General features: G+C 41.2%; 1 protein-coding gene across 1 annotated transcript in view; it reads left to right on the top strand.

The window, feature by feature from the left end:
* Positions 1-26049, top strand: part of LOC130368538 (unconventional myosin-Va-like) — a 180422-nt gene that overhangs the window by 41071 nt on the left and 113302 nt on the right. The window contains exons 2-4 of the mRNA XM_056572330.1: positions 16933-17043; positions 21740-21911; positions 23869-24013. Of these exons, the coding sequence (XP_056428305.1) occupies positions 16933-17043; positions 21740-21911; positions 23869-24013 (428 nt within the window). The remainder of the gene's footprint in view (positions 1-16932; positions 17044-21739; positions 21912-23868; positions 24014-26049) is intronic.

The raw sequence follows: 26049 nt of genomic DNA, 5'->3' as shown, positions 1-26049 counted from the left end.
TAGATAACCTCTCTGGTTGGTAACTATTTCAGACTGGTACTCCAGCAAAGCATCATAGCTAATCCAAGCTGCACTTTAAAGGGGTTCTCCACCATAAGGTGATTTTAGTACATACCTGGCAGACAGTAATGGACATGCTTAGGAAGGATCTGCGCTCGTCTTGGGCTAAATGACTATGTTGTGACATTACCATTACACTGTTGCTAGCTTTCTATGAACTTGTATTTCCTGTTTTCAGTTTTCTTGTTTGCCTACAAATCCCATGATACCATCTTCCTCCATCCCACACATCAGCTACCCCACCCATTGAAACATAAATGAGCTGCAGACCTGTGGTCTTCAATCAGGATGCCTACAGCTGTTGCATTAGTTGCAGATTGATCCCTCCACCCATTGAAGCAGACAGGCTCCCTGTCATCAGCTGACTAGTGAGTCAGGTCTCGACCGCATTGAAAGCTGGGAGAAATCCGAGACAGCAGTCATTTTGTATGCTGTTAAAAATAAATATTGGGGTGAAAATCACATAAGAATTGTGAGAAAACCGTCACACACAGGTACAGACACTATATTATGAACTACACGAACTCTACAGCCCCTGTAGCATAGTCAAATAAATAAAAATCCCGGAATACCCCTTTAAAACAGGGTGGTAGAGTCAGCAATTTATATGAGCAGAAATTCTGACATTTCTGCTTATTTAGAAGTGAAAAATAATACCCTGATGGTTTGTGGTACTCTGGTTACTTGGCTGGTACTACTAGAGATGATTCAGTGTGCGCTTATGTGATAACAAAGTACATTGTTTATTCTTTTGCAGGTACATTATCAATCAATAACTACCGCTTTGGTGTTATAGAATCTATATGTTTGCTGCTTCTTATAGACAATGTGCAGAATACCATGCAAATTTTTTCTTGATCAGATCTATCTAAAATGAAAACATTTTATAGAAAACCCTGTGTGTAGAGAGATCCTGCATGTCATGTCTTGCACCGTTCCCTCCCCTCGCTATCTATCAGCTTGTAAATGAGGGAGCAGATGGATTGAAGTCACAAGATTCCTCACTGGATTTGTTTGCTGTCTGTAACCATAGATACATATGAATAGGAGCTTAAAAGATATTTATAATCATGTCTGCAAAATTGCTTAATTTTTTCCCCTTGTATATTGAAGGAACAAAAGTGATTGCTTAATTTTCAATAGAACAGGAGAGGAGCAGTTCCGATAAAGAGGCATTCCTGTAGAAAAAAATTTACATTTAAAAGTAACCCAGTTTTGAGACTGACGCAAATTTTAGTTTGCACAAAGTTTGCTGCCTCAGTTTTTATTGTGACAATTTACAAGTCTCTGTTATGAATAGGAATCAGATGTTGCAGAATGAATTGCAAAGTCCTTCCTTTCCATGAAAATTAACTAAATCACAAAAAACACCTTTTCACCAAGTTGTAGCCCTGACACAAAATGACCAACATCATTTCAGTGGTCTTTTCATTAGCTCAGGAGAAAGTGTTAACAGAGACAAGGCAGATGATAACACTGTTATGCTTACTGACTTATAGGAGCAACTGGTTGCTTTAAAAGGAGCTGGCACTTGAAGTCATTGCCTTCTAATGTCGACCATGGTTACCTCCAAGAAAACATACGCAGTCATCATACCTTTGCATGAAAAGAGCTTTACAGGCAGCGGCATTGCTACTTGTAAGATTGCCCCTAAATCAACCATTTGGCAGATCAGGAACTTCAAGGAGAGATGTTTCATAGCTGTGAAGGCTTTAGGGTGCCCAGGAAAGTCTGGCAAGTGCCAGGACAATCATCTACAGAGGATTCAACTATAGGCTCGATTCATTCCCAGTGCAGAACTTGTTTAGACGTGAAAGCCGGCTGCTGTTGGTGCATCTGCATACACAGTGAGGTGAAAGCTCAAGAGCAACAAAAAAGTCACTTCTCTTCTAGAAAAATATTAAGGACAAATAAATATAACTGCAGAAAGTACAGAGATTGAACTGTAGAGGATTGGGGTAAAGTTATTTCCATTGATTAAGCCCCCTTAAGACTGTTTGTGACATCTGGAAGAATGGTTGTCCAGAAATAAAAAGCTGAGCGCCACCATGAGTCTTGTCATGCCAACAGAAAAGCATTCTGAAACCAGTTGTGTGGAGTTGCGTTTCATCCAACAATCCAGGAGGAATTTGGTGAAGAACAATGTCTTGTTTTTATGAATATGATGAAGCAAGGCAAAAGTCTAAGCCAGGTGGCTTGCTGAAATTTTAGGTCCATGGGCAGAAACTTCCCCAGATCTCAATCCCGTTGAGAACCTGTGGTCAATCCTCCAAAAGCGGGTGATAAACAAAAACACAGAAATTATGATGAGCACCAAGCACTGATTAGGGTAGAATGGGTTACCATCAGTCAGGATTTGGCCCAGAAGCTGATATCAAGCGTGCCAGGGTAAATTGCAGAAGAATCAACACTGTAAAAAAGTGTATACAGACACTAAATATCTTCAGATTACTAAACTACATAATTTAGGGCACCTGTTGTTGTTTTAAAAAGTGGAGGGAATTTATAAAGACTGCCATTTCACAGATTTGCCAGATGCCTCTTAACGATGCAGGATGTAAATGTACATCCTGGTGAGCTGGTACTTAACGCACCAGGACAAACATTTGCGTCCTGTACATGACCGCGAGCATAGGACCGATGCTCGGGTCATGCGTGGCAGGTCCCAGCTGCTGATAGCAGCCAGGGACCCGCCGGTAATGGTCGATATCCGCGATTGCACGGATGTCTGCCATTAACCCCTCAGATGCCGTGATCAATACAGATCACAGCATCTGCGGCAGTGCGGACACTAAAATGGATGATTGGATCACCCGCAGTGCTGCCGCAGGGATCCGATCATCCATAATGGTGGACGGAGGTCTCCTCACCTACCTCAGTCTGTCTCCTGGGGTCTTCTGCTCTTGTCTGAGATCGAGCAGACCAGAGCAGAAGATCACTGATAATACTGATCAGTGCTATGCCCTATGCATAACACTGCACTGAACAGTATTAGCAATCAAATGACTGCTATAACAAGTCCCCTATGGGGGCTATTAAAGTGTATTAAAAAAAAGTAAAAAAAAATGTAAATGTGAAAAATCCCCTCCCCAAATAAAAATTTAAATTGTCCATTTTCCCCATTTTACCCCCAAAAAGTGTAAATAAATAAATAAATAAATTTAATAAATTATATTTGGTATTGCCGCGTGCATAAATATCTGAACTATTCAAATAAAATGTTAATGATTCCGTACGGTGAATGTCGTGAACGTACAAAAAAAATAAAAACTCCTAATTTTTTTTAATAACTTTTTATTCCCCCCAAAAATTGATAAAAAATGTATTAAAAGTTTTATATATGCAAATGTGGGATCAATAAAAAGTACAGATCACGGTGCAAAAAATGAGCCCTCCTACCACCGCTTATACAGAAAAATGAAAACGTTATAGGTCAGCAAAATAGAGGGATTTTAAACGTACTAATTTGGTTAAAAAGTTTGTGATTTTTTTTAAAGTAGTACAATAATAGAAAAGTATGTAATCATGGGTATTGTTTTAATTGTATTTACCCACAGAATAAAGAAAACATCATTTTTACTGTAAATTGTACAGTGTGAAAACAAAATCTTCCAAAATTAGAAAAATTGCGTTTTTCCTTATCAATTTCCCCACAAAAATAGTATTTGTTTGGTTGCACCATACATTTTATGGTAAAATGAGTGATGTCATTACAAAGGACAACTAGTCGTGCAAAAAACAAGCCCTCAAACTAGTCTGTGGATGAAGATATAAAAGAGTTATGATTTTTAGAAGGCAAGGAGGAAAAAACAAAATCTTAAAAATAAAGTCCCAAAGGCCAAAATGGGCTAAGTCCATAAGGGGTTAAAAAAAACTGGCACATCTGTGTCTGCCTCGTGCACCTCGTGCCAAAGTATATGCCTGCTTGCAGTTGTAAGTTTTTTATTTTTTATTTATTTTTAGTAAAATTACTGTGAGCCGGAGACATGCCCCTTTCATTGAAGTTCGCCTTCTTTCCGCTGAGCCCTACCTACTTATGGAATACTCATGACTGTTTGACCTGTGTACTTGGTTCACCTCGTAATTATTTTTGCATAAGAAAATAAAAGTATTAATAATACAATATTTTGAAGTTATTTAGCACATAGTTTGTGGTATATTTCATCTTTGTTTCATAAGACATAAGTAGCCTGATGTTACCATTTTATGACAGAAAACTTATTACTTAATATTATACATGAGCAGTGCAAATGGAGTCAAAGTGTGGATAAATAAGAGTTGGAAGTTATGCTTGTACTTCTTAAAGTGTACCTGTCATAAGCAAAAACTTTTTTTTATTATGTAGATAAAACATATGTACCGTACTTTTGTAATATACATTTGTAAAAAAAAAAAAAAGGTATATTTTTGGGTGAAAACATCCTGGCTTGTCCCTGTAGCTTTAGTGGCGACAAGCAGGGCTCTGTGCAGTGAGGACAAGCAGGGCTCTGTGCAGTGAGGACAAGCAGGGCTCTGTGCAGTGAGGACAAGCAGGGCTCTGTGCAGTGAGGACAAGCAGGGCTCTGTGCAGTGAGGACAAGCAGGGCTCTGTGCAGTGAGGGCAAGCAGGGCTCTGTGCAGTGAGGGCAAGCAGGGCTCTGTGCAGTGAGGGCAAGCAGGGCTCTGTGCAGTGAGGGCAAGCAGGGCTCTGTACACTGAGGGCAAGCAGGGCTCTGTACACTGAGGGCAAGCAGGGCTCTGTGCACTGAGGGCAAGCAGGGCTCTGTGCAGTGAGGGCAAGCAGGGCTCTGTGCACTGAGGGCAAGCAGGGCTCTGTGCAGTGAGGGCAAGCAGGGCTCTGTGCAGTGAGGGCAAGCAGGGCTCTGTGCAGTGAGGGCAAGCAGGGCTCTGTGCAGTGAGGGCAAGCAGGGCTCTGTGCAGTGAGGGCAAGCAGGGCTCTGTGCAGTGAGGGCAAGCAGGGCTCTGTGCAGTGAGGGCAAGCAGGGCTCTGTGCAGTGAGGGCAAGCAGGTCTCTGTGCAGTGAGGACAAGCAGGGCTCTGTGCAGTGAGGACAAGCAGGGCTCTGTGCAGTGAGGGCAAGCAGGGCTCTGTGCACTGAGGGCAAGCAGGGCTCTGTGCAGTGAGGGCAAGCAGGGCTCTGTGCAGTGAGGGCAAGCAGGGCTCTGTGCAGTGAGGACAAGCAGGGCTCTGTGCAGTGAGGACAAGCAGGGCTCTGTGCAGTGAGGACAAGCAGGGCTCTGTGCAGTGAGGACAAGCAGGGCTCTGTGCAGTGAGGGCAAGCAGGGCTCTGTGCAGTGAGGGCAAGCCTCGGTACACAGAGCCCTGGTTGTCCTGCCCTCACTTCCTGTATTTTCTCTCCGCACAGAGACACACAGGCAATATCTGCAGGGACAGCATTTTTTTCTCCCAAAAATATAAAAAAAATGTTTTAACTAATGTATGTTAATATACAAATATTGTTCTTATCTACATTTATATAAAGAGTTTTTGCGAATGACACATACACTTTAATTCTATTTTTCCCAAAAATTGCTTTCAATTAAAAAATAAATAAATGATTTGTACGAAAACGGTAAGATCCTCTTCAGTAAGCTCCCATTCCTGTTTTTATATGATTTTAGTCTACAACCATACATTCCCTTCCCTATTTATAGCCACAGACAATCCTCTCAGTTCCTTTAGTGTCATTTTCCATTTGCCACATTTGTTTAGGTTGACAGGGAAATGGTTTAACAGTAATTTCATGGTGTTAAGGAAGGTTATTGCATTCAGCTGTATGATAGAGGGGTGTTGTTGGTGGGTTCTTCTATACAAGGTGTAAATTTCTTCTAAGGAGTAGCCAGCACCATAGACACTAAACTCCATTCATACACTGTTTTCTGCTGGTGCAGTGTCCCTTGTGGATACACGGTCTGATAAAAGTGGAAATATAGAGTGTGCCCGCCTGAATACAGAAGAAATGTTCTGCTTCACCTCACAGAGATGTGACTTGTGAATGTGGAGTGGGAATTGCTTCTTTTAATTTTAAAGGTGTTAAAAATGCGTTGCAGGAATTTTATTTATTTTTTGCATCACAGGCTATTAATACAGAAAAAAATTGAGGCTCTTTGTGTATGCCTTGTGCTTACCTGTTTTTTGGCAGGCACAATTCTTTAGTCATATTGATTCCTATTTAATCACTGAAATTATTTTGTTATCCTGCCTACATTTCCCATTGATCCTCTGGCTTTGCAGAGAGAGGGGGTGGAGACTAATCACTGCAGCTCCCCTAAAGAGATCACCTGGTGATCTTATTACCTGGCTTAACTGCAGCAGCTTAAAATGCCGAAACTCATAAGGGAGTTAGAGTCAGTTAACATACTCTGCAGTTTTGATGCAGTTTTGGTTGCATAAGTGTGCACACCCTTAAACTAATACTTTGTTAAAGCATCTTTTGAATTTATTACAGCAATCAGTCTTTTTGGGTAGGAGTCAATAAGCATGGCACATCTTGACTTGGGAATATTTGCCCAGTCTTCCTTGTAAAAGTGCTCCAAATCTATCAGATTGGTGGGATATCTTCTGTGCACAGCCTTCTTCAGATCACTCCACAGATATTCAATTGGATTAAGGTCTGGGTTCTGGCTGGGCCATTCATTAAACTTTTATGGTTTTGGATGTGTGCCTTGCCTGAAGGTGCCAACATTGCCTGATATTTGGACCTCTTAATAATTCTCTCCACCCTGACAGAAGCCCCATTTCCAGATGAAGAAAAACAGCCCCAAAACATAATGCTGCCACCACTTTGAGTCACCTTTTAAAGGGGTATTTTGGCCATAGACATCTTATCCCCTATCAAAGGATAGGGGATAAGATGTCTAATTGCAGGGGGCCCGCCGCTGGGACCCCCCGCGATCTCCCTGCAGCACCCACATTCTATGCCGGGCTGCTGCTCCAGTCTCAGAAACCTCTGTGTTTCCAGGACTGGAGACTTGACGTCACGCCACGGCCCCTCTATTCATGTCTATTGGAGGGCGTGTGACAGCGTGATGTTTTTGTAATAAGACTTCCATCTTGCCACCCTACCCTATAGCCCATAATGGAGTACAGTGGGGTATTGTATATTTTTTAATGTCTGCCCCAGCTCTTGGCAATCTTCTAAAAACTCCAGATAATCCCTTTAAAACCTGATGCTTACCTGGTCCCCTGTAGGTCTGCCGTAGATCCTGTTCTCCTCCATGCAGTACAGTGTCTTATGGGACTTACACGACCTTCCTGCTCAACCAATCACTGACCTGACATCTCTGCCACCACTAATCGGCTGAGCGGGAAAGGTCTTGGAACCAGCTGCTTTTCAGGAGCTCAGAGAAGATACCGAGACCGCACAGAGGAGATGGTTGGCACATGTAGCACAAAGCAAATACTTGCCAGAAATTCCTACAATTGCATCATACAGTGAGCCCCAGTGTCCTGCTATAGTCTCCTTCCAGATCTAGTTTGGCTGCATTTATCAATTGGTGTGGCACAATGTAATGGATCCCATGGGCCCAGTTTCTACCCTTCATCCACTTTAAAATATAAAAAAAATTGATCCAAGGAATGTCCAGGTGTAGCTCTTTCTCTACTATACATTGCTTTAAGGGCTAGGTAAATCATCATTTTTGGCAGTGCACCTAGATATTTCTAGCTGACACCTAAGTTCTTATTGTCTCCTAAACCAGTTTTTGAGTTGCTGAACATTATAGGGTTACTCCGCTCCCCAGCATCCGCAAAATTCCACCTCACACCGGAACATTGAGTTCCTGAATGCTGTGGGAGGGCTTCTGTGTTCAGGCATGCCCCCTCGTGATGTCACGGCCTGCCCCATCAATGAAAGTCTATGGGGAAGGGGGCGCGACGGCCGTCACGTCCCCTCCCATACACTTGCATTGAGGGGGCGGGACGTCACATGACTGGGTGGGACTTAACGAGGGGGCGGGCGTGAACACGGAAGCCCGCACACAGTGTTCAGGAACTCAATGTTCCGGACGCTGGGGAGCGGAGCAACCCTTTAATTCATCTTATGCCTGTATATACAATAAACAACTATGAAAACCTTTTGGTGAACGCTTACTGAACAGGTTTTATTGCAGTTTAGGGGCCACAAGTGCCTTAACAAAAGGAAGATTTTTTTTTTCAGTCTGTCTTTGGTATATTTAAACAACCATTTCTTATATATGGCACTTGGAAATCACATTATGTCATAACAACGTACAACCTATTTTTAGATAATAGCACAGTAGAATAATAATAGGGGGTACAAGGAAGGATCCATATGGTAGTTATGTAGTATGCTGGTTTCACTGACGATAAATAACTACTTTGGAAACTGTAGGGTGGCCACTTAATCTTCTGCAGCTCTATAAAACCAAATCATCATGTGTTTAAGTTATTCTGCCCTAGTAATAAAGCATGTAGGGAAAAGGGCTTATTAATACAACATGCAGTATTTTTTGTTCTTACCAGATTCTGTGTGGGGGAAAAAGAACACCCTATAAAATTGGAGGCATATGCAGCTAAGTTAGGGTCTTATTTACCTGTTGTAATATAGCTCTGTGCATGAGGCCTATGTTTTAGGACAGGCATAGGCAACCTTCAGCACTGCAGATGTTTTGAACTACATCTCCCATGATGAAAAAGGAGTACAGTCAAGCCGAGGGGGGGCGTCGCTGCCAGTTGAAGTAACAGGACTAGGTAAGAGTAGCTCCCTGCCCAGGGGACTACTTGCGGGGTCTAGTTTATAAGTTCATATCCTCACCACCCCCGCAGGCAGGAGCGACCCCCAGGGGATGGTGAGACTAAAGATTTTACCCTATATAACGCTTTGCCAAGCGTTATATAGGGTAAAATGTGATGATTGGTTCCCTTTAATGCCTACCCCAGCCTTTAACAATCTTCCAAAAACTCCAGATAATCCCTTTAAAACTACCTGGTCCCCTGTAAGTCGGCCTTGGATCCTGTTCTCCTCCATGCAGTACAGTGTCTTATGGGACTTACAGGACCTTCCTGCTCAACCAATCACTGACCTGACACATGACACCTCTGCGGCCACTGATCGGCTGAGCAGGAAAGGTCTCGGAACCAGCTGCTTGTCAGGAGCTCAGAGAAGATACCGAGACCGCACAGAGGAGATCGGGATCTGCGGCAGACCTCCGGGGAGCGGGGCTAGGTGAGCATCAGTTTTTTTTTTTATGGACAGTGTTTTCCAACCATGGTGCCTCCAGCTGTTGCAAAACGACAGCTTCCAGAATGCCCGGACAGCCAAAGGCTGTCCGGGCATGCTGGGAGTTGTTTTGCAACAGCTGGAGGCATCCTGGTTTGGAAACACGGACTTTGCCTTTAAGTTTCGACCGCGGCCCAGCCCCAGACCCTGTGTGCGTGATATGGTGCCAGGCTGCAGGTGATGGCAAATTTTCTCGGGGGACCATATCGACATATCTCAATTGGCAAAAATCGCAATACGATTGCGATATATCGTGCAGTCCTAATATATAAATATAAGATATACATATAGATAAAAAATACCTATTGCCAAATGTCCCTTTACATGTATTACAGTACAGAAAACTGGTTTATAAACTCTATTTCTTGCGATTATCTGCGGTCTCTATTGACTTATACATTGTTTCTGTATATTATTTTGGGCAGTAAATGGAGATCACGTTTCTATGTGTCTGATAAGTTTGCTGTGTTTCCTGGACACTGCCTGCGGTGACATTGCAGAAGCCTGGGAGTTGTTGAGAGGATTTCATCACGTCTTCCTCTGTCTTTGAACTGATCCTGTGCACCGTTACATATGTTACTTCTGGGTGTTAACACAACTGAGAATTTAGACATTATTATTCTGTGTATTCATATAAATGTAGCTTCTATTTGAGTTCCAGAAAGGCTCATGTGCAGCTTCGCTTCCTCTTAGTAACTTGACATGGTGACATGAGACAGAAGTGATCTTTGTCTACAGCTGAAAGGCTGCACTGTCCTTATATTCTCCCTGGTCCTTGTCTTCACATCTGCCAGCATGGAGGAAGGACCGGAAAACAACGCACGCAACATAAAACCTTTTTATCTTTATTAAAAAATAACTTGTGGTTTGATGTAGTTGAAGAAATTTTCTGGGATTACATTTATTTTTTTTATTTTTTTTTAGCAACATACTTGTGCAGCTTTATTGGAAAGTCTCTGTATCCTGAGATGCTCTACTGCTATATTGTGTTGTGTTGTCACTTGTGTTAAACTGGTATTTTGAATGCATTGCCTTATTTTTGTCATAGATCCAACATTGCAATGAATTCCATATGAGCAACAGACAATGGAGACAAAGGGGAAGAGGGAGTATAGAGCGTGATATATACTTTACTGTAGGAAACCTCATGCAGGTTTCATTAGGGAATTTTGTGTGGTGTCCATGGGGTGTTAGTAAGAATACCTGATCACTTTGTGCCGCCAGGGCACTGTTATCCTATACACTGTCTGAGGTTAGAGAGGCTTCTCCTGGGCCAGACACGGGGAGTTAATGAACACACGAAGACGTCAGGTTATGGATAACTGTCTTTACTGAGCCGGTGCAAATAGTAATACACAAACAGCTGGCTTTTGATGTGAGAGTGCAGTGTAACCCCTTGGGAGCCCTGTTGCCTTGCTGAGACTTCTGGCGGGATAACCAGTTGAGAGGTTAGATTTGAGCTAGGCCTCTCCTCAGAGCACACGACACACAGCACACCTGAGATACGCTGTTTCTCAGGAGCCTTGTTGGAACTAGACTAGACTGAAAATCTCTTCCCCTGCATCTCACTATTAGGGGAGACTTTTGGGGTTCTCATTGGCAGGCAGGGTCACATGGGGTTCACTGCAAGGTCTCATGGGTTGCACTCTCAAAGGTTTAATAACTTATAAAACATATAACAGAATTCATTTAAGAAAATATGTTATCTGACATTATAATATACATATAATTAATTTAACTGTAGAACTTTGGTGGGCCCAACACCTTGTGCTGCCAAGCTGCCCGAGACAGTCCAAAGCCACAGGACAGCTATTGGTGCTGGGACAAGAAATCCAGAAGAATTCTGCATTAAAAGTGCTTCTCATTATCTTTAGTGGGTTTCTGTGCCATAACTTATACCAGAGTTTTCCAAGCTTTTCATGTTGATAGCACCTTTTTTAGCTGTGCATAGTTTGGTGATACACCCCTCCCGCACAGCCAATTGCAGGTTTCATGTTGCGTGACCTACGATGCACAAAGTGATAGCAGTATCTAGTGCCAGAACGACAAATGTGGCTGCTAATCATCCCCTCTGCCCCCCTCGTGCCACTTCATCACCCTTATTCCATTTTATCCCCTTCATTATCCCCAGTGCCACTTTTTTACCACCTGTGCAATTACATTCTCCCTCCCTGATCCCCCTTGTGCCACTTCATTCCTCCATCCTTAAACCTGACCTGTGCAATTTAATTCCCCCTTTACTCCCCCCCCCCTTAGGCAAAGCCCTGTGGCCATCAGAGTTAAAGTCTGCAGTGGAATTATGAGAACTTGATCTTCTGGCATGGATAGGGCCCCTCCACACTGCTGATTCTGTCTGCAGTGGGCACAACCAAAATTCTTCGGCAAAATCAATAGATGGCGATGTCCGAGCAGAATTTTGCCAAATAGAATCAACTTGTTTATTATTTTGGGGGGTCTTCAATCCTGAATTTCTGTGGTGGAGCTTTCCACAGCATGAACTGTGCAGCAGAGTTTTCAACGGAATGGGACAACAGGTTTTTGGGGTGGAAATTCAGCAAAGTCAATGGGCAAGAGATTTTTTTTCGTACCTGCACAGAGCCTCTAGGGCAGTGCTTTTCAAACAGTTTGTCTTCAGCTGTTGCAAAACTTCAACTCTCAGCATGCCCAGACAGCCAAATGGGGGTTGTAGGTTTGCAACAGCTGGAGACACACTGCTTAGAAAACACTGATCTAGGGTTGTTTCTAAAAATGGCTGCTTCTTGGCTACAAAAGGAGAAATTACAGCACATAATAATATCAACTCTAGGGAAAGTTTTTAAATGTATTAACATTTTTAACTTAAAGTACCTCTCATGCTCTTGTTAAATGTTATAATCCTCACAATTCACTGCCCCCATCATGATTAACCACCCTCCTGGCTTTATTTTTTATTTTTCTATCTTGATATTGCTCTGTATTTTCTGCTCAGTCTCAGTCAGATTCACAGACTGAGAAGGGGCGTTTCCCAGCAGGTGTGACATAATCTGAAGCCATACAGGGGAGAACTTCCTCCCTCACTCTGCTATACACTAACTCACCCCAAGGGGGTATAAGGGTCTCTCTTTAATTCGCATTAACTAAACCCCAGTGCTGTAGCCCGGTGTAAAACACCCTTAATAATTAACTTTTATTAAGTGCTCAAGTTAAAACAAAAACCCAGAAAATTGTTAAAATAGATGCCAGATGGGTAATGTCCTTGTTTATACATGATAGGAAGTAAAAAACCCACATTTTGAGTAAATGCGGCACTGCAGATACCGATGACCCCTCTCTGGAAATCATTAAAATGCAAACAATATCTTGCCAGCCTCTACATGTTATGCCGTTACAACGGTGTTCCCAAGACGCAAACAGCCGGCTCCATTGCCACTCCGTTGTAATGGCAAAACATGTAGAGGCTGGCAAGAGAGTGTTTGCATTTTAATGATTTCCAGGTAGGGTTCATCGGTATCTGAAGTGCCGCATTTACTCAAAAAGTGTGTTTTTTACTCCCTATCACATATAAACAAGGACAAAACCCATCTGGCATCTATTTTAACAATTTCCTCACTCTGCTACACACAGCCCAGAGCAGTTCAGGGTGTGAGATGAACTATGATTGGCTAAGGCTTTTTTTTTTTGAATGCTATAAACCCAGGTTTTGTGCCTTTTGCATATTGCTTTCAGATTGAGTGTTTTCTTCGTTTAGCCTTTATCATTTTGATTTTTTTTTTCTTGTTAACCAATGCTGTGTGCTATTCACTAAGCTCCAGGCATTATGACACCTGGCCCCAACAAATACCTTTACCTTAGATGTCTGGGATCCTTGTTATCCCACATTACATAGGAGGGCCTGCAGTTAAAATGTGGTTTTCTAACACATTCTGTATACAGTATCTTATTAGAATCATCTATAACAGCTGTGATAAGATGACTATCTCCCCGACTGTGAATGCAATGAAGTATCTGTAAGTTATGACTGTTCTGTCTTGTGATGAATATACAGTATACAGTGTTGTTGTCTATAAATTTACTGTAACTGAACTTCGCAAACATGCAGTATAGATTCTTATTTTCTTTAAACAGTATTTTAATGTTACTTTTGCAATAGAATAGAAAATGCTGTAATACTCTGTTCTGATATTTGAACAGTTCGTAGAAATTTCTGATGTGTTAAGAGGCATATCCAGCAAGTTTTGTGGCTGTTTTGTGTAGTCATGTAGCTGTATTACTGGCTCCAGTATATTACTTTTCATAACCTTCTCGTGATATTAGGCCTCTTTCACAATGCCGTCGAGCTCTGCTATATTGAGCTTCATCAACGATTCTGTCGTAACAATGGGAGTTTAGCAGAGAAAAAAATAGTGTCCCCATTCAAGTCACTGGGATCCATCGGGACCCAGTTGTGCTCTGACCCGTTTTGGGGCAATTTGGCACAATAAAAAGAACCGAACAGACCCAGAAGGGTATGGAGCACAATGGCTATGGTTGTGGTCCTTATTGGAATAGCTTTTAATACCAATTCAAAGGAACTTTAGTTAACACTGTCTGTATGTCAATATGTATAATCTTTTCTTAAATCTCTTATTACCTTTTTACTGTTTGTCATTTTTAGTCTGTTTTTTTTTTTATGCATATGCACCCTTTTAAACTAAATAAAGTTCTTCAGATGTCAAAACCAGGGCCTTATGCATTTGGAAACCCGTCTTCACTTTCATGCTGCCTGAACCGAAAGTCAACTGGGTAGTCCCTGGTGGCTTCTCTGCCCCACCAGCCTTGACTGATAGATCTTTATCCTGCTTGGGTATAGGGAGAGATCTATCAGTCAAGGCTGGTGGAGATGGAGGAAGCAGTCAGGGACTGCCCTCATGACGCATTAAAGTGATGTCAGATTCCCTTTAACACATCTCAGGGGAGGACTCAATGCGCATGCCCTATTGATGTCACTTCCGTTTAGTGAGACGCACGGTGGAATGCATAATCCACCTGAAGCAACTTCCGGACTTTTAGATCTATGGTTGCGCATATTCCATCTGATGTCGGTCCCCGGGAGTGTCACGCATGGAGAAGCGCTATTGCTTCACGGCGTCGCTCCTGGTTACTGAGATGCAGGACGAAACGCAAGCTCCCCAGGCGGGGAGAAGGCGGCCAAATTAACATGGGGGTACATGACTATTTACACCTGTGCTACCCACTCCTGGTTGGATGCAAGTCCGTTACGTAGGTGAGTCCTTGAGATTTATAGGGCAGTGATACACATCAGGTACACGGTCAGTCCTCCCCTCACCTACCATCGAGGTGAGTTGGAGCTGGATATTATGGACCTGTAATCCTATACCTGCAGTGCGTGAATTCTAAGTATCGCTAGTGTGTGTGTCATTACACACCTAGCTTTTTCTTTCTATCTCCAGAATGTGCTTTATCTTGTCGTACATGAGTGGCACCTATTGTTAATGTTCATATATTGGGCTGCGTTTCTTATGGCTGCATTCCCTGTCTTACCCCTCATAGACTTACTACGTTTTAAGCTAGCCACTAATTTATCCATTTGGCTAGTGAATTGTACACTTGCTGCGTTTTTTTATTTAGAAGCAATATGGCCACCGCTGTCATGTTTGCAACTAACTACCTATGACTCATAATAGTGGATTGAGATCTATATTGGTGGTGGTGTGTTATATCAGGCCATATTTTACTATGATACCTACCAACAGTGACAATAGTCTTATTGCATGGACACCCTGTTAAATAACATTGGGTTATATCTATGCTTATCAAATTATATACATTGTGGGCCATACTGTATTTGGCAATACTGCATCATACTATACTTTGTTGTTAAATTTATTTCCCTCAAGAACCCGCTTGAAACTAGATGGGGGAAACGCATTGGAACAGGAACTGTGTATCATTATGACTTACTGTGTTATCGATTTTTACTGATATCATAGAGACAAATCTGAGAGTCATTATTTGTTGACTTGTGTTTTTATTATATCTGCGTAGTGTCGCAAGGGGCAAGGACTGAATTATCTTGTTTTGTTTTCTCTCTCTATCTGGTTTATTATTGTATCCCTAACTCAAACTGTCAGGGAACGGCACCATGGTTGAGGCCACCCTGTCAAGGAGGTGGGTCCCTCAAAAGGTAGGGAAGGCTGGGGTGGGATACTTAATGATAGAGTGCACCTTCCCTGGTTCTATCTGTGATCACTATCAACATCTGATCATCAAGGGCCATTCATCCTATGTTAGGCTGGGTTCACACTACGTTTTGTCCCATACGGGAGCGCATACGGCAGGGGGGAGCTAAAAGCTCGCGCTCCCGTATGTGACCGTATGCACTCCCGTATGTCATTCATTTCAATGAGCCGACCGGAGTGAAACGTTCGGTCCGGTCGGCTCATTTTTGCGCCGTATGCGCTTTTACAACCGGACCTAAAACCGTGGTTGACCACGGTTTTAGGTCCGGTTGTAAAAGCGCATACGGCGCAAAAATTAGCCGACCGGACCGAACGTTTCACTCCGGTCGGCTCATTGAAATGAATGACATACGGGAGCGCATACGGTCACATACGGGAGCGCGAGCTTTTAGCTCCCCCCTGCCGTATGCGCTCCCGTATGGGACAAAACGTAGTGTGAACCCAGCCTTACAACTGATTGCGACCCCCCCCCCCTATTATCTACATATCACCGTCCCGGTTACATCTGACATTTACTTATCTATTCGGTCCTGTCTCTTTGTGACATATGCAGATTTCACCTATTTTATTTTTATATTGTTTGTTTTTTGTGTTGGGGATTTGTATAGTTACACAATTTAATTTTGATTTTAAGGTTTTATATGATTTATTAAAAGTTAAGTCTTAAATTGCCCTCCATTGAATTTAATAGAGATATATTAATTTTCTGTGATTTTTCCAGATTCCCTTTAAGCCAAATCTGCAAATGTCTGTGCATTCTAATACAATACTGCAACAACTGTATAGGTCTCTGGAAGTGTTTTGCTGAATGTTGTCGGCGCCGTGCACACAAACTTGGTACGCAAAACATACACTGAATCCTCACTTGTGGTCCCCTTTGACAGATCTCAGGGGCCACATTCAGAAGTTCTATTATTAAACTAAAAAAAAGATACATTTTTTTTTTTTAAATTGTTTTGTAAAATAGTTCTGGTAGTGATTGATCTTAGTTTTTATCCTGGAGATGCTGCAGAAGTGAGAAGATGATTTAGTTACACAGCAGTCTAGTGTGTAGTCTGGACTGACTTTTAGGTCTCCCTTATTCATTATGCGGCTCTGCAGATGAGGTATGAAGCGTCTTTATAGATGTTGTCTCCGGTGGTGCAAGGATTTGTGTTATCAGCAAGTTTAGAATGAACAGCGAGCGCTGCTATGTTCTTTAGCGTCAGTCAGACAATTGCTCTGTCAAGTTTCTTTTATGGATTTTCTTTGTGTCAGTATTACACAACTTGCATTAATAAGTGTTTTTCTTAATCATTTTTAATAATTAAATGGTTTTAAAAGTAGCAGGTTGACATAATCCAATTATTAATCTAAACTGATGTTTACAAGTAATTTAGCTTGATCCTAAATCATCCCTTCCTGTTATTTCAGCATGCGCGGGTATGGATCCCAGACCCAGAAGAAGTATGGAAATCTGCCGAGATTCAGAAAGATTATAAGCCAGGGGACACCCTTCTTCACATACGGCTCGAGGAAGGCTCGGTACGTTAAAATACAGTTGACTGGGATTCCGGCTTGTGTGATGATGCTTTACAGGCTATGACTTCTGTTCAATAGCTGTCATGTTGGAGAGGTGCTGCGCCTCCACGAATATGTTTGTGTATAGTTTTCCACTCATAATGTTACAGGACTGAAATGCTACAGATGTGTTGCAGATTTTTCCAACTTCATTGGGAAGTCAAAATCTTTAGCAAAGTTGGAGTATTTTAGTCCTGTGGGCACATATTCTTGTTCTGCACATTTACGGTATTCTGCATTGGTATTGTAATAACGGATAAGGGTGAGCACTTATAAAATATGTAAAGACTTTTAGACACAAGGTAAAATATTCAATGCACACAAAGTAAGATAGGCTAGGTTCACACTTGCGACAGAGCTCCGTTCAAGGGTGCTCTATGGCAGATTGCGTTCTGTTTTGTAGGGTCAGAATGAACAGAAAAATATATATTGCAGGCTGTTTTTTCTGGTCAAATCCTGCAAAATAAAGGGACACCAGTTGTAATACTAACATACTCCGCCTAAGTCAATTGGATGTCTCGGGGTCTGTAGGTGACATCTAGTTCTGTTTTTTGGCAGAGTGTCCGAGGGAGGCCCTGAACAGAGCCCCAATGCAGGTGTAAACACAGCCTTACAGAGTTTTAAAGGGGTACTCCGCTGCTCAGCGTTTGGAACAAACTGTTCCAAATGCTGGAGCTGGCAGCTTGTGATGTCATAGCCACGCCCCATCAATGCAAGTCTATGGGAGGGGGCGTGATGGCTGCCATGCCCCCTCCCATAGACTAGCATTGAGGGGGCGAGGCGGGACGTCACGAGCTGCCAGCGCCGGCTCCAGTGTTCGGAACAGTTTGTTCCAAACGATGAGCAGCGGAGTACCTCTTTAAGGTGTCAGAAACAGTAACAGATAAACACATAGAAAGTTCTGAGAGTAATGTATCTGGTAAGTTTAAAAAAATAAAAAAAATCACTTCTTTTAGGAGGAGGGTACAGGTGTGTTTCCGACAGTAGCAAGAAGTTGGCAGCTCTTTTCCTTCCTACATTTTCTAAGCCCTGTTTTTAACGCATTATTATCCAGTAGTGATGCATTGAAATCGAAGTTTAAAAGGGTTGTCCAGGGAAAACAGAAATTGTCTCCATGGCTGGGGGGTAAAAATAATGAACAAGCTTCACTTTACCACCTCTGTTATTGATGCTCCTAGTCCTCCACAGGAACAGGCCCACGCAGCCAATCACTGACTAAGGAGAGACACTGGCGGTTACAGGTACCTGGAAAAAGTGAAGACCAGCAAAGAATTAGGGGAGTGTTGGAACAGCAGCTGCAGGGAACGGAGGAGGCTAATATAACATGTTAACTATTTTTACACCATCCACAGCCATGATGGAGCAAATGTTGTTTTCCCCAGATAACCCTTTAATGCTTGTATATGGTGCAAAAGGTAGACTTTCCTAGACCTAGCAAGAACAATGTGAAACAATGACATTGGTTTGCTATCATATAATCTTTTAAGGCTTTATTCTATGTACTATGTTTACTTGAGTAAAAAGTCCAGAAGGGCTGTGAATAGCTGTTTCAAATTGTGTGATCATATGTTTCTTCTTGCTATTCTTACTACTGAATAGGAAGGGAAGCTCTGGACAGAACCAGTCTCCACCCCCTCTGGCAGCACAGAGTATAGTCTCTTTATTTTATTTATTTATATATTTTTTTTACTAACCAATCCAGCTTTACAATTGTACGAATTTTGGACATTATTTATTTATATTTTAAGATATACTGCCATGCCATCCCTCCCAGACAAGCTATTACTTTTAGCTTCTCTGCAGTGAACAGAGGATCACTATAGGAGAACTGACTGTGCGCTTGTTTGTCCTCCAGCACTTAATTCTTAGGTGGATATGCATATTGCTATACACCCTGAACACCAGGCGGTGCCACATTGTGTATGTAGATCTTACCATTAAATAGATTTTTTTTATTGAGTTTAAATACATATTTTGTTTAGAGTTTGCTTTACTTAAATAATGATAATATTCATTATGGAATAACCCTTATAAAGGGAGCTTATGACTAGATTTTGACACTCTGTTAGGTGTTTGACATCTGGACACCATGACTCTTCACCACACCAGCACCACCCAGATGACTCTTGGTGAGTGATTTACATATAACGCACACTGTCTCCTAATATATTTTTATCGAGCATAGTAAAATGGCTTATTTTAAAAGGGGAGTGTTAGTTTGCTTTCCAAAAAATTGGTGACAGGTTTTCTTTCACTTATCTTTCCACATAACCTATCACACAAGTATTTCACATGACTTTTATAATCCTAACCTATGACAGGTAAATCTATAAAAGTTCAAGTTGTTGTATTATTATTATTTCTATTAATATTTTACACAGGGGCATATATTTAGAGACAAATCTTACTAAAGCTGACAAACATACTGCCTGTGGGCTGAATACTTCATGTATGTAAGCCATAACAAATTAGCCTGGTGCTTCTAGGCCATTCTCTACCCAGGGCTGCCCTAGTCTCTGTATCCAGATGCATAGTGGCTTAATGGCATCCCTGACCCATGGCAACACCTTGGGCATATGCCCTATCTGCCCCCCAGAACGATGCCCTTGCTCTCAACTGACCTACTTTTTATGGCCTTCTATAGGATTCAGAACTACTTATTTTCCCTCATCTGTATGTACAGAAGTCCATTCTCCTATTGATTAAAGCATTTGTTTAGTTTCTAAATGTACTACACACTGTACATAGGATTGTAAGTCACTCACTGTCATTGAAATACGGTAACTATGTCAATAAATAGTCTTGACTGAAGTTGTTCTGGCCACAGCCGTCTTTATCACAGATCATAAAAACAGCTTTCATGTCAATAACAAACATTGAAGATGTATTCTGATTAACAAAAAAATGGTACCTCACTGACCCCCCTCCGAATGAATGCTGGGATCGGCGGTTTTTGGAAGCCGTTTAGAAAAAGAATGGCGCTACCTTCCCTCATTTTAATGTGTAATGGATTATTGAGGTATAGAAATAGAATAAATATACAAATGATCAGAGTAAATCCATGTTTTTGTAGGATGCCATTAAGCTTCAAGTGCACACTTTTATCCCCCCCACACACAAATCCAACTACATGCACCCCTTTTATTTGATTAACTGCCCATTTACTGTGCCCTTTGTCACTCTTTCTAGTGCATTCTTGATATTTAAGCGTTAGGAAAAAGACTCTAAATAAATGGAGGTGGAAGGCGCAGGACTTGAGATGTCAAAAATAAAGAGTGGGCTTTACTTAAAAAAATTTGGATTAAGGGTATGCTCACACAGGCAAAAAAAAGCTTTAAAAACTTTAAAAAAAAAAGTTTCCAGGTCCAATTGACTTCTTTCGGGAAGGCTCATAACAGTATAAAAAACTGTTCTAAAAAAGAAAAGGGGTGTTGCATTTTCAGAACAGTTGCATTTAAAAGCTCACATTGAAGTCAATGGGGGCTTTAAAAAAAAAAAAAAAAAAAATGCTTCCAGAAGCACCCATACTTTTGAAAACCGCCTGTAAAAACCATGCTGACTTGCAATTTGTTTTGGAGATTTTTTTTCTTTCACGTGTTTATATGCATTTAATTTACATTTTATAGCCATGTGAATATACTTTATCTCTGATCAGTTGTTGATCTAGTTCAGTAAGGCTAAGTTTCTTTTTATTTTTTAATTTTTCTGGCAGTTTTTGGAAAACTGACACTGCAGTTTTTGAGCCAAAGTCAGAAGTGGATCCATAAGGGAGGAGTAGTGTAAGTTCTTCCTTTATATGTCTGAGTACACTTCTGGCTTTGGCTCAAAAACTGCAGTGTCAGTTTTCCAAAAACTGCGAGAAAGAAAACCAAGTGGAAGCTTAGCCTAAAGGTATGATTTCCCCCTATTCCAAACTACAAATTTTGGCTAGGGGCAAAATTACAACTTCCAGTCATCTGGAGGTCCACAATTTGGAGTCCCCTGGTCTATGGAGACCTTTAAAGGAGATATCCAGTGGTGAAAAACTTATCCCCTATCCTAAGGATAGGGAATAAGTTTCAGATCGCATGGGGTCCGACCTCTGGGCCCCCCCGCGATCTCCTGTATGGGGCCCCGGCAGCCTGCGGGAAGGGGGAGTATTGACCACCACACGAAGCGGCGGCTGACACGCCCCCTCAATACAACTTTATGGCAGAGCCGGAGCGCTGCCTTCGGCAATCTCTGGCTCTGCCATAGAGATGTATTGAGGGGGCGTGTCTGCTGCCGCTTCATGCGGTGGTCGACACGCGCCATCTGCCCAGCGAGCCGGGGCCCTGTACAGAGAGATCGCGGGGGGCCCCAGCGGTCGGACCCCCCCGCGATCTGAAACTCATCCCCTATCCTTAGGATAGGGGATAAGTTTTTCACCACTGGACTACCCCTTTAAGAAAGATTGATTTTACACACTTTAAGGTCTCTGGGAAATGATTACAATATACTGTTAAAGTACAGAAGTAATACTAAAGTTATTTTTTATCTTATGTAACTTGTTTGTGTAATACAAAAAACCCTGTAAAAGCTCTCGATGAAAGAAGTATCCAGCTATAATATAGGAAGTAAAGGTCATATTGATGAAAAATTGCTGTGTGTTTTATTAAATATTTCTAATATTATCTCCAAGGACTTAGAATATCGTCTAGACGCCAAAACAAAGGAACTCCCTCCATTGAGAAATCCTGATATCCTTGTAGGAGAAAATGACCTCACTGCCTTGAGTTATCTGCATGAACCAGCCGTCCTGCACAACCTCAAAGTCCGCTTTATAGACTCCAAACTAATATATACATATTGTGGTGAGTGCACACATAGGGGGAGATTTATGAAAACCTGTCCACAGGAAAAGTTGCTGAGTTGCCCATAGCAGCCAATCAGATCACTGCTTTCATTTTTAACAAGGCCTCTGCAAAATGAAAGAAGCGATCTGATTGGTTGCTATGGGTAACTTTTCCTCCGATTTTCATAAATCTCCCCCATAGTACCTACTGTGATAAAGTGTTTGTTGTATGTGCTGTTACCTCATTTACTCCTTAGTGAAGAATCTATGTTAGACGCGTCTACAGGACATAATGGAGGTCATATTCAAAACTCTTCACATGAAAAATGTTGTTTCGTGCCAAAATGTTGGTGTGAAAAAGTTCACATCAGATATTCAAAGTGTTTTACATAAGAATTATCCGAGGTTTACACCAGTTTTGCAAAAGTGGGCGTGGCTATGTAAATTTCATATTTTACATGATATTTTCAATCACAGAAATGGTTGTAGTTGTTTTTTTTTTTTTGTTTTTTTTCTACTTAATATTTTGGGGAAAAGGTGTTATTAAATCAGATATTGAAAAATGAATTATTATTATTGGAAAATTAAAAATAATAATTTTCTCTTTTTATTTTATTTTTTTAATTCTCATGGTCACTGCACCTAAACTCACATTTAAGCCCTAGAAATTTTATTTATACAGTTATCGCTTGTCTGAGCACTAGTAATCATGGAATATTACATGAGATGCTTCCCCCAGAATTTTTGGGGATGTAAAATTCGGCGCCAAACTCAAAAAAATCCAATATGGTGGCAAAAAAAAAAAAACTGGTACGAAAATGAACTTTCACATATTTTCAAAGCCCTTTGAAAATGTGAGGAGAAAAAAAAGTGTAATTAATATCTGGAATAGAAATTACAGTAGTTTTTGAATATCTCCCCCAATATGTGTGACGTCTGGTATCTATCCAGGACTGTAATGGTAATTGAGGTGAATAGGTCTAGCTACATACTTACAAGCTTGGATCCCACTTTATGGGCAGAGCATCCATGTCATGGGATACATTGAAGTTCTTGGTCACAGGTTTTTCAAAATATCAGAAAATAATAATCATTAGATTAGATATACTATTTTTATTTGATACTGATATTATTATTTCATAGATTATCATTATTATATTAATAATATATAATATAATATTTTTTATTATGATTATTTACTGATATTATTATTAAATTTAATATACGTAGCTGTCCTATACATGCTGCTTCTGAGCCTCTATCCATATCTATATACTTTTAGTAGAATTCCAAGTTTTATTATGTTCATGTATTTTTTTGTGATTTGTTATTGTTGTGATTTTAGTGTTATTACATAAAGCTCAGAATTTATTTAAGAAAAAGTGACAAAAGAGTCACCTGCACTCATCTCAATATAGAGATAGATAGTTTAGCTGACCCCTTTTCAGAGTTTCCCAATCAGTGTGCCTCCAGCTGTTGCAAAACTACAACTCGCAGCTAGGAAGGAGTTGTCATTTTGCAACAGCTGGAGGCACACTGGTTGGAAAAGCCTGCCCTGTTTGGAATACTTCTTACTGGGTGAAAATCAATGCAGCCATTCAGGAGATATTAGTTGGGTTGCTAGTATGGTCATTTCTTTTTATGTGCAATGGAGGCGGGCTGCTGCTGTATGTGCAATTCTTTCCCCTGCTTCCTCTTGGCCGATAACTCCGCCCCCTCTTCCTCAGCAAGTGGATTTATCAGGAGAAGGTGGAGGGAGGAATCATTGCACATACAGCAGCAGCCACCTCTATTGCACACAAGAAGAAAATAGCATAATAGCAATCAGATAAATATCTCTGGGAACAGCTGCACAGATTCCGGTAAGAAATGTTTAAAAGAGGGTCCACCAGCACTATGACCCCTTTGTCCGTTTCCCTTTAACACTTGTGTGGATTTTGAGTTTTTTACTCACTACTTTTATATTTTTTCTTCAGGCATAGTTCTCGTAGCGATAAATCCTTATGAGCAATTGCCCATCTATGGAGCCGATATCATCAATGCATACAGTGGGCAGAATATGGGGGATATGGATCCTCATATTTTTGCAGTGGCAGAAGAAGCATACAAGCAAATGGCCAGGTTTGTTTTCATGTGGATATTTTAATATGATATATTTATTTATTGTCATTGTTGTTCTTATGACAGGACACTTGGGTGACACAGTTTGTACATCTCAAGTATGTTTTACTGCGCATCTGCATTGAGTGAGTGGACTTACACTAAAAGCACATCATAATTAAGGACAATATTGACCAATCTACAAAGTGTTCATCATTCATGAAAAAGGTATGACTGTTTGATTTTATTCCTGGACTTCTGGGCTATAGAATCAAGAGCTCTGCGCAGGACTGTTTTCATATTCCAGATCCCACTGGATTTCTGACCATTACCACCCGCTCCCACACAGTGTCCACTCCTGCATCATCTGTGTCCAATCCCGCTCGCTCCCACAACATTTTGGCACAGCTTTTAGAAGTAGTACCCCCTTGCCATTTTATTACCTCCTTGTATTCTTTCATTATTTCCCTGTGGCATTTCAGAGGTTAGCTGGACTCGCTGTATGTTCTGTGACGGATGCAACAACCTTATTACCTTTGACAAGTTTTTTTATTGGGTTCCGCAGGATTCCAGTCCTGATGCAGGGCTCTTATAGGGTCACAGTTTCTTGATAAATAAATGTATGTTTTTTATTGCTCTGTCTGAGTGTTGCTTTGGATGAGAGGCAGCTGAAAGAGAGTTGTAAAGCAGGAGATATCTGCTGTGCGGAGTGAATCTGTGGAGTTGGAGTGACTTGTGTGAGTACTTACATTTGCACATAGAGGGATCACTGATAGAATTTTAAACAGCCTTTTCACTTTTTTTTTTTCTCTACTCCTCCTCTGGGGGGGGTGGGGGGTGTAGATTTTAGTTTGGGACTCAGTTCTGAGCGTGCTCTGTCTGAGTGTTGATTTGGATGAGAGGCAGCTGAAAGAGCGTTGTAAAACAGGAGTTTGAAAGCAGGAGTTTGAGATCGCTGTAGGTGTTACTTTCTTTAAACTGTAGGGACTTTAACCCCTTCATGACCCAGCCCATTTTCACCTTCATGACCTGGGCATTTTTTGAAAATCTGACCACTGTCACTTTAAACATTAATAACTCTGGGATGCTTTTACTTATCATTCTGATTCCGAGATTGTTTTTTCGTGACATATTCTACTTTATGTTATTGGTAAAATTTCACTGATATTTGTATCCTTTCTTGGTAAAAAATCTAAAAATGTCATGAAAATTTTGAAAATTTAGCATTTTTCTAACTTTGAAAGTCTCTGCTTGAAAGGAAAATGGATATTCCAAATAAATTACATATTGATTCACATATACAATATGTCTACTTTATGTTTGCATAAAAAAATTGACAAGTTTTTACTTTTGGAAGACACCAGAGGGCTTCAAAGATTTTCAAAATCGTAATTTTTCAGGGTCCAGTTCAGGTTGGAAGTGGATTTTAAGGGTCTTCATATTAGAAATACCCCATAAATGACCCCATTATAAAAACTGCACCCCCCAAAGTATTCAAAATGACATTCAGTAAGTGTTTTAACCCTTTAGGTGTTTCACAGGAATAGCAGCAAAGTGAAGGAGAAAATTCTAAATCTTCATTTTTTACACTCGCATTTTCTTGTAGACCCAATTTTTGAATTTTTACAAGGGGTAAAAGGAGAGAAATCACCCTAAAATTTGTAACCCAATTTCTCTTGAGTAAGCACATACCTCATATGTCTATGTAAAGTGTTCGGCGGGCGCAGTAGAGGGCTCAGAAGGGAAGGAGCGACAATGGGATTTTGGAGAGTGAGTTTTTCTGAAAGGGTTTTTGGGGAGCATGTCCCATTTAGGAAGCCCCTATGGTGCCAGAACAGTGGACCCCCCCCCCACATGTGACCCCATTTTGGAAACTATACCCCTCATGGAATATAATAAGGGGTGCAGTGAGCATGTACACCCCACTGGCGTTTGACAGATATTTGAAACAGTGGACTGTGCAAATCAAAAATTTTATTTTTCATTTTCACAGACCACTGTTCCAAAAATCTGTCATACACCAGTGGGGTGTATATGCTCACTGCACCCCTTATTAC

This window comes from Hyla sarda, chromosome 4, assembly GCF_029499605.1.
Source record: "Hyla sarda isolate aHylSar1 chromosome 4, aHylSar1.hap1, whole genome shotgun sequence".
NCBI classification, from domain to species: Eukaryota; Metazoa; Chordata; class Amphibia; order Anura; family Hylidae; genus Hyla; species Hyla sarda.
Note: the sequence above shows the minus strand (reverse complement) of the source record. Positions and strands in the feature narration are given on the sequence as shown.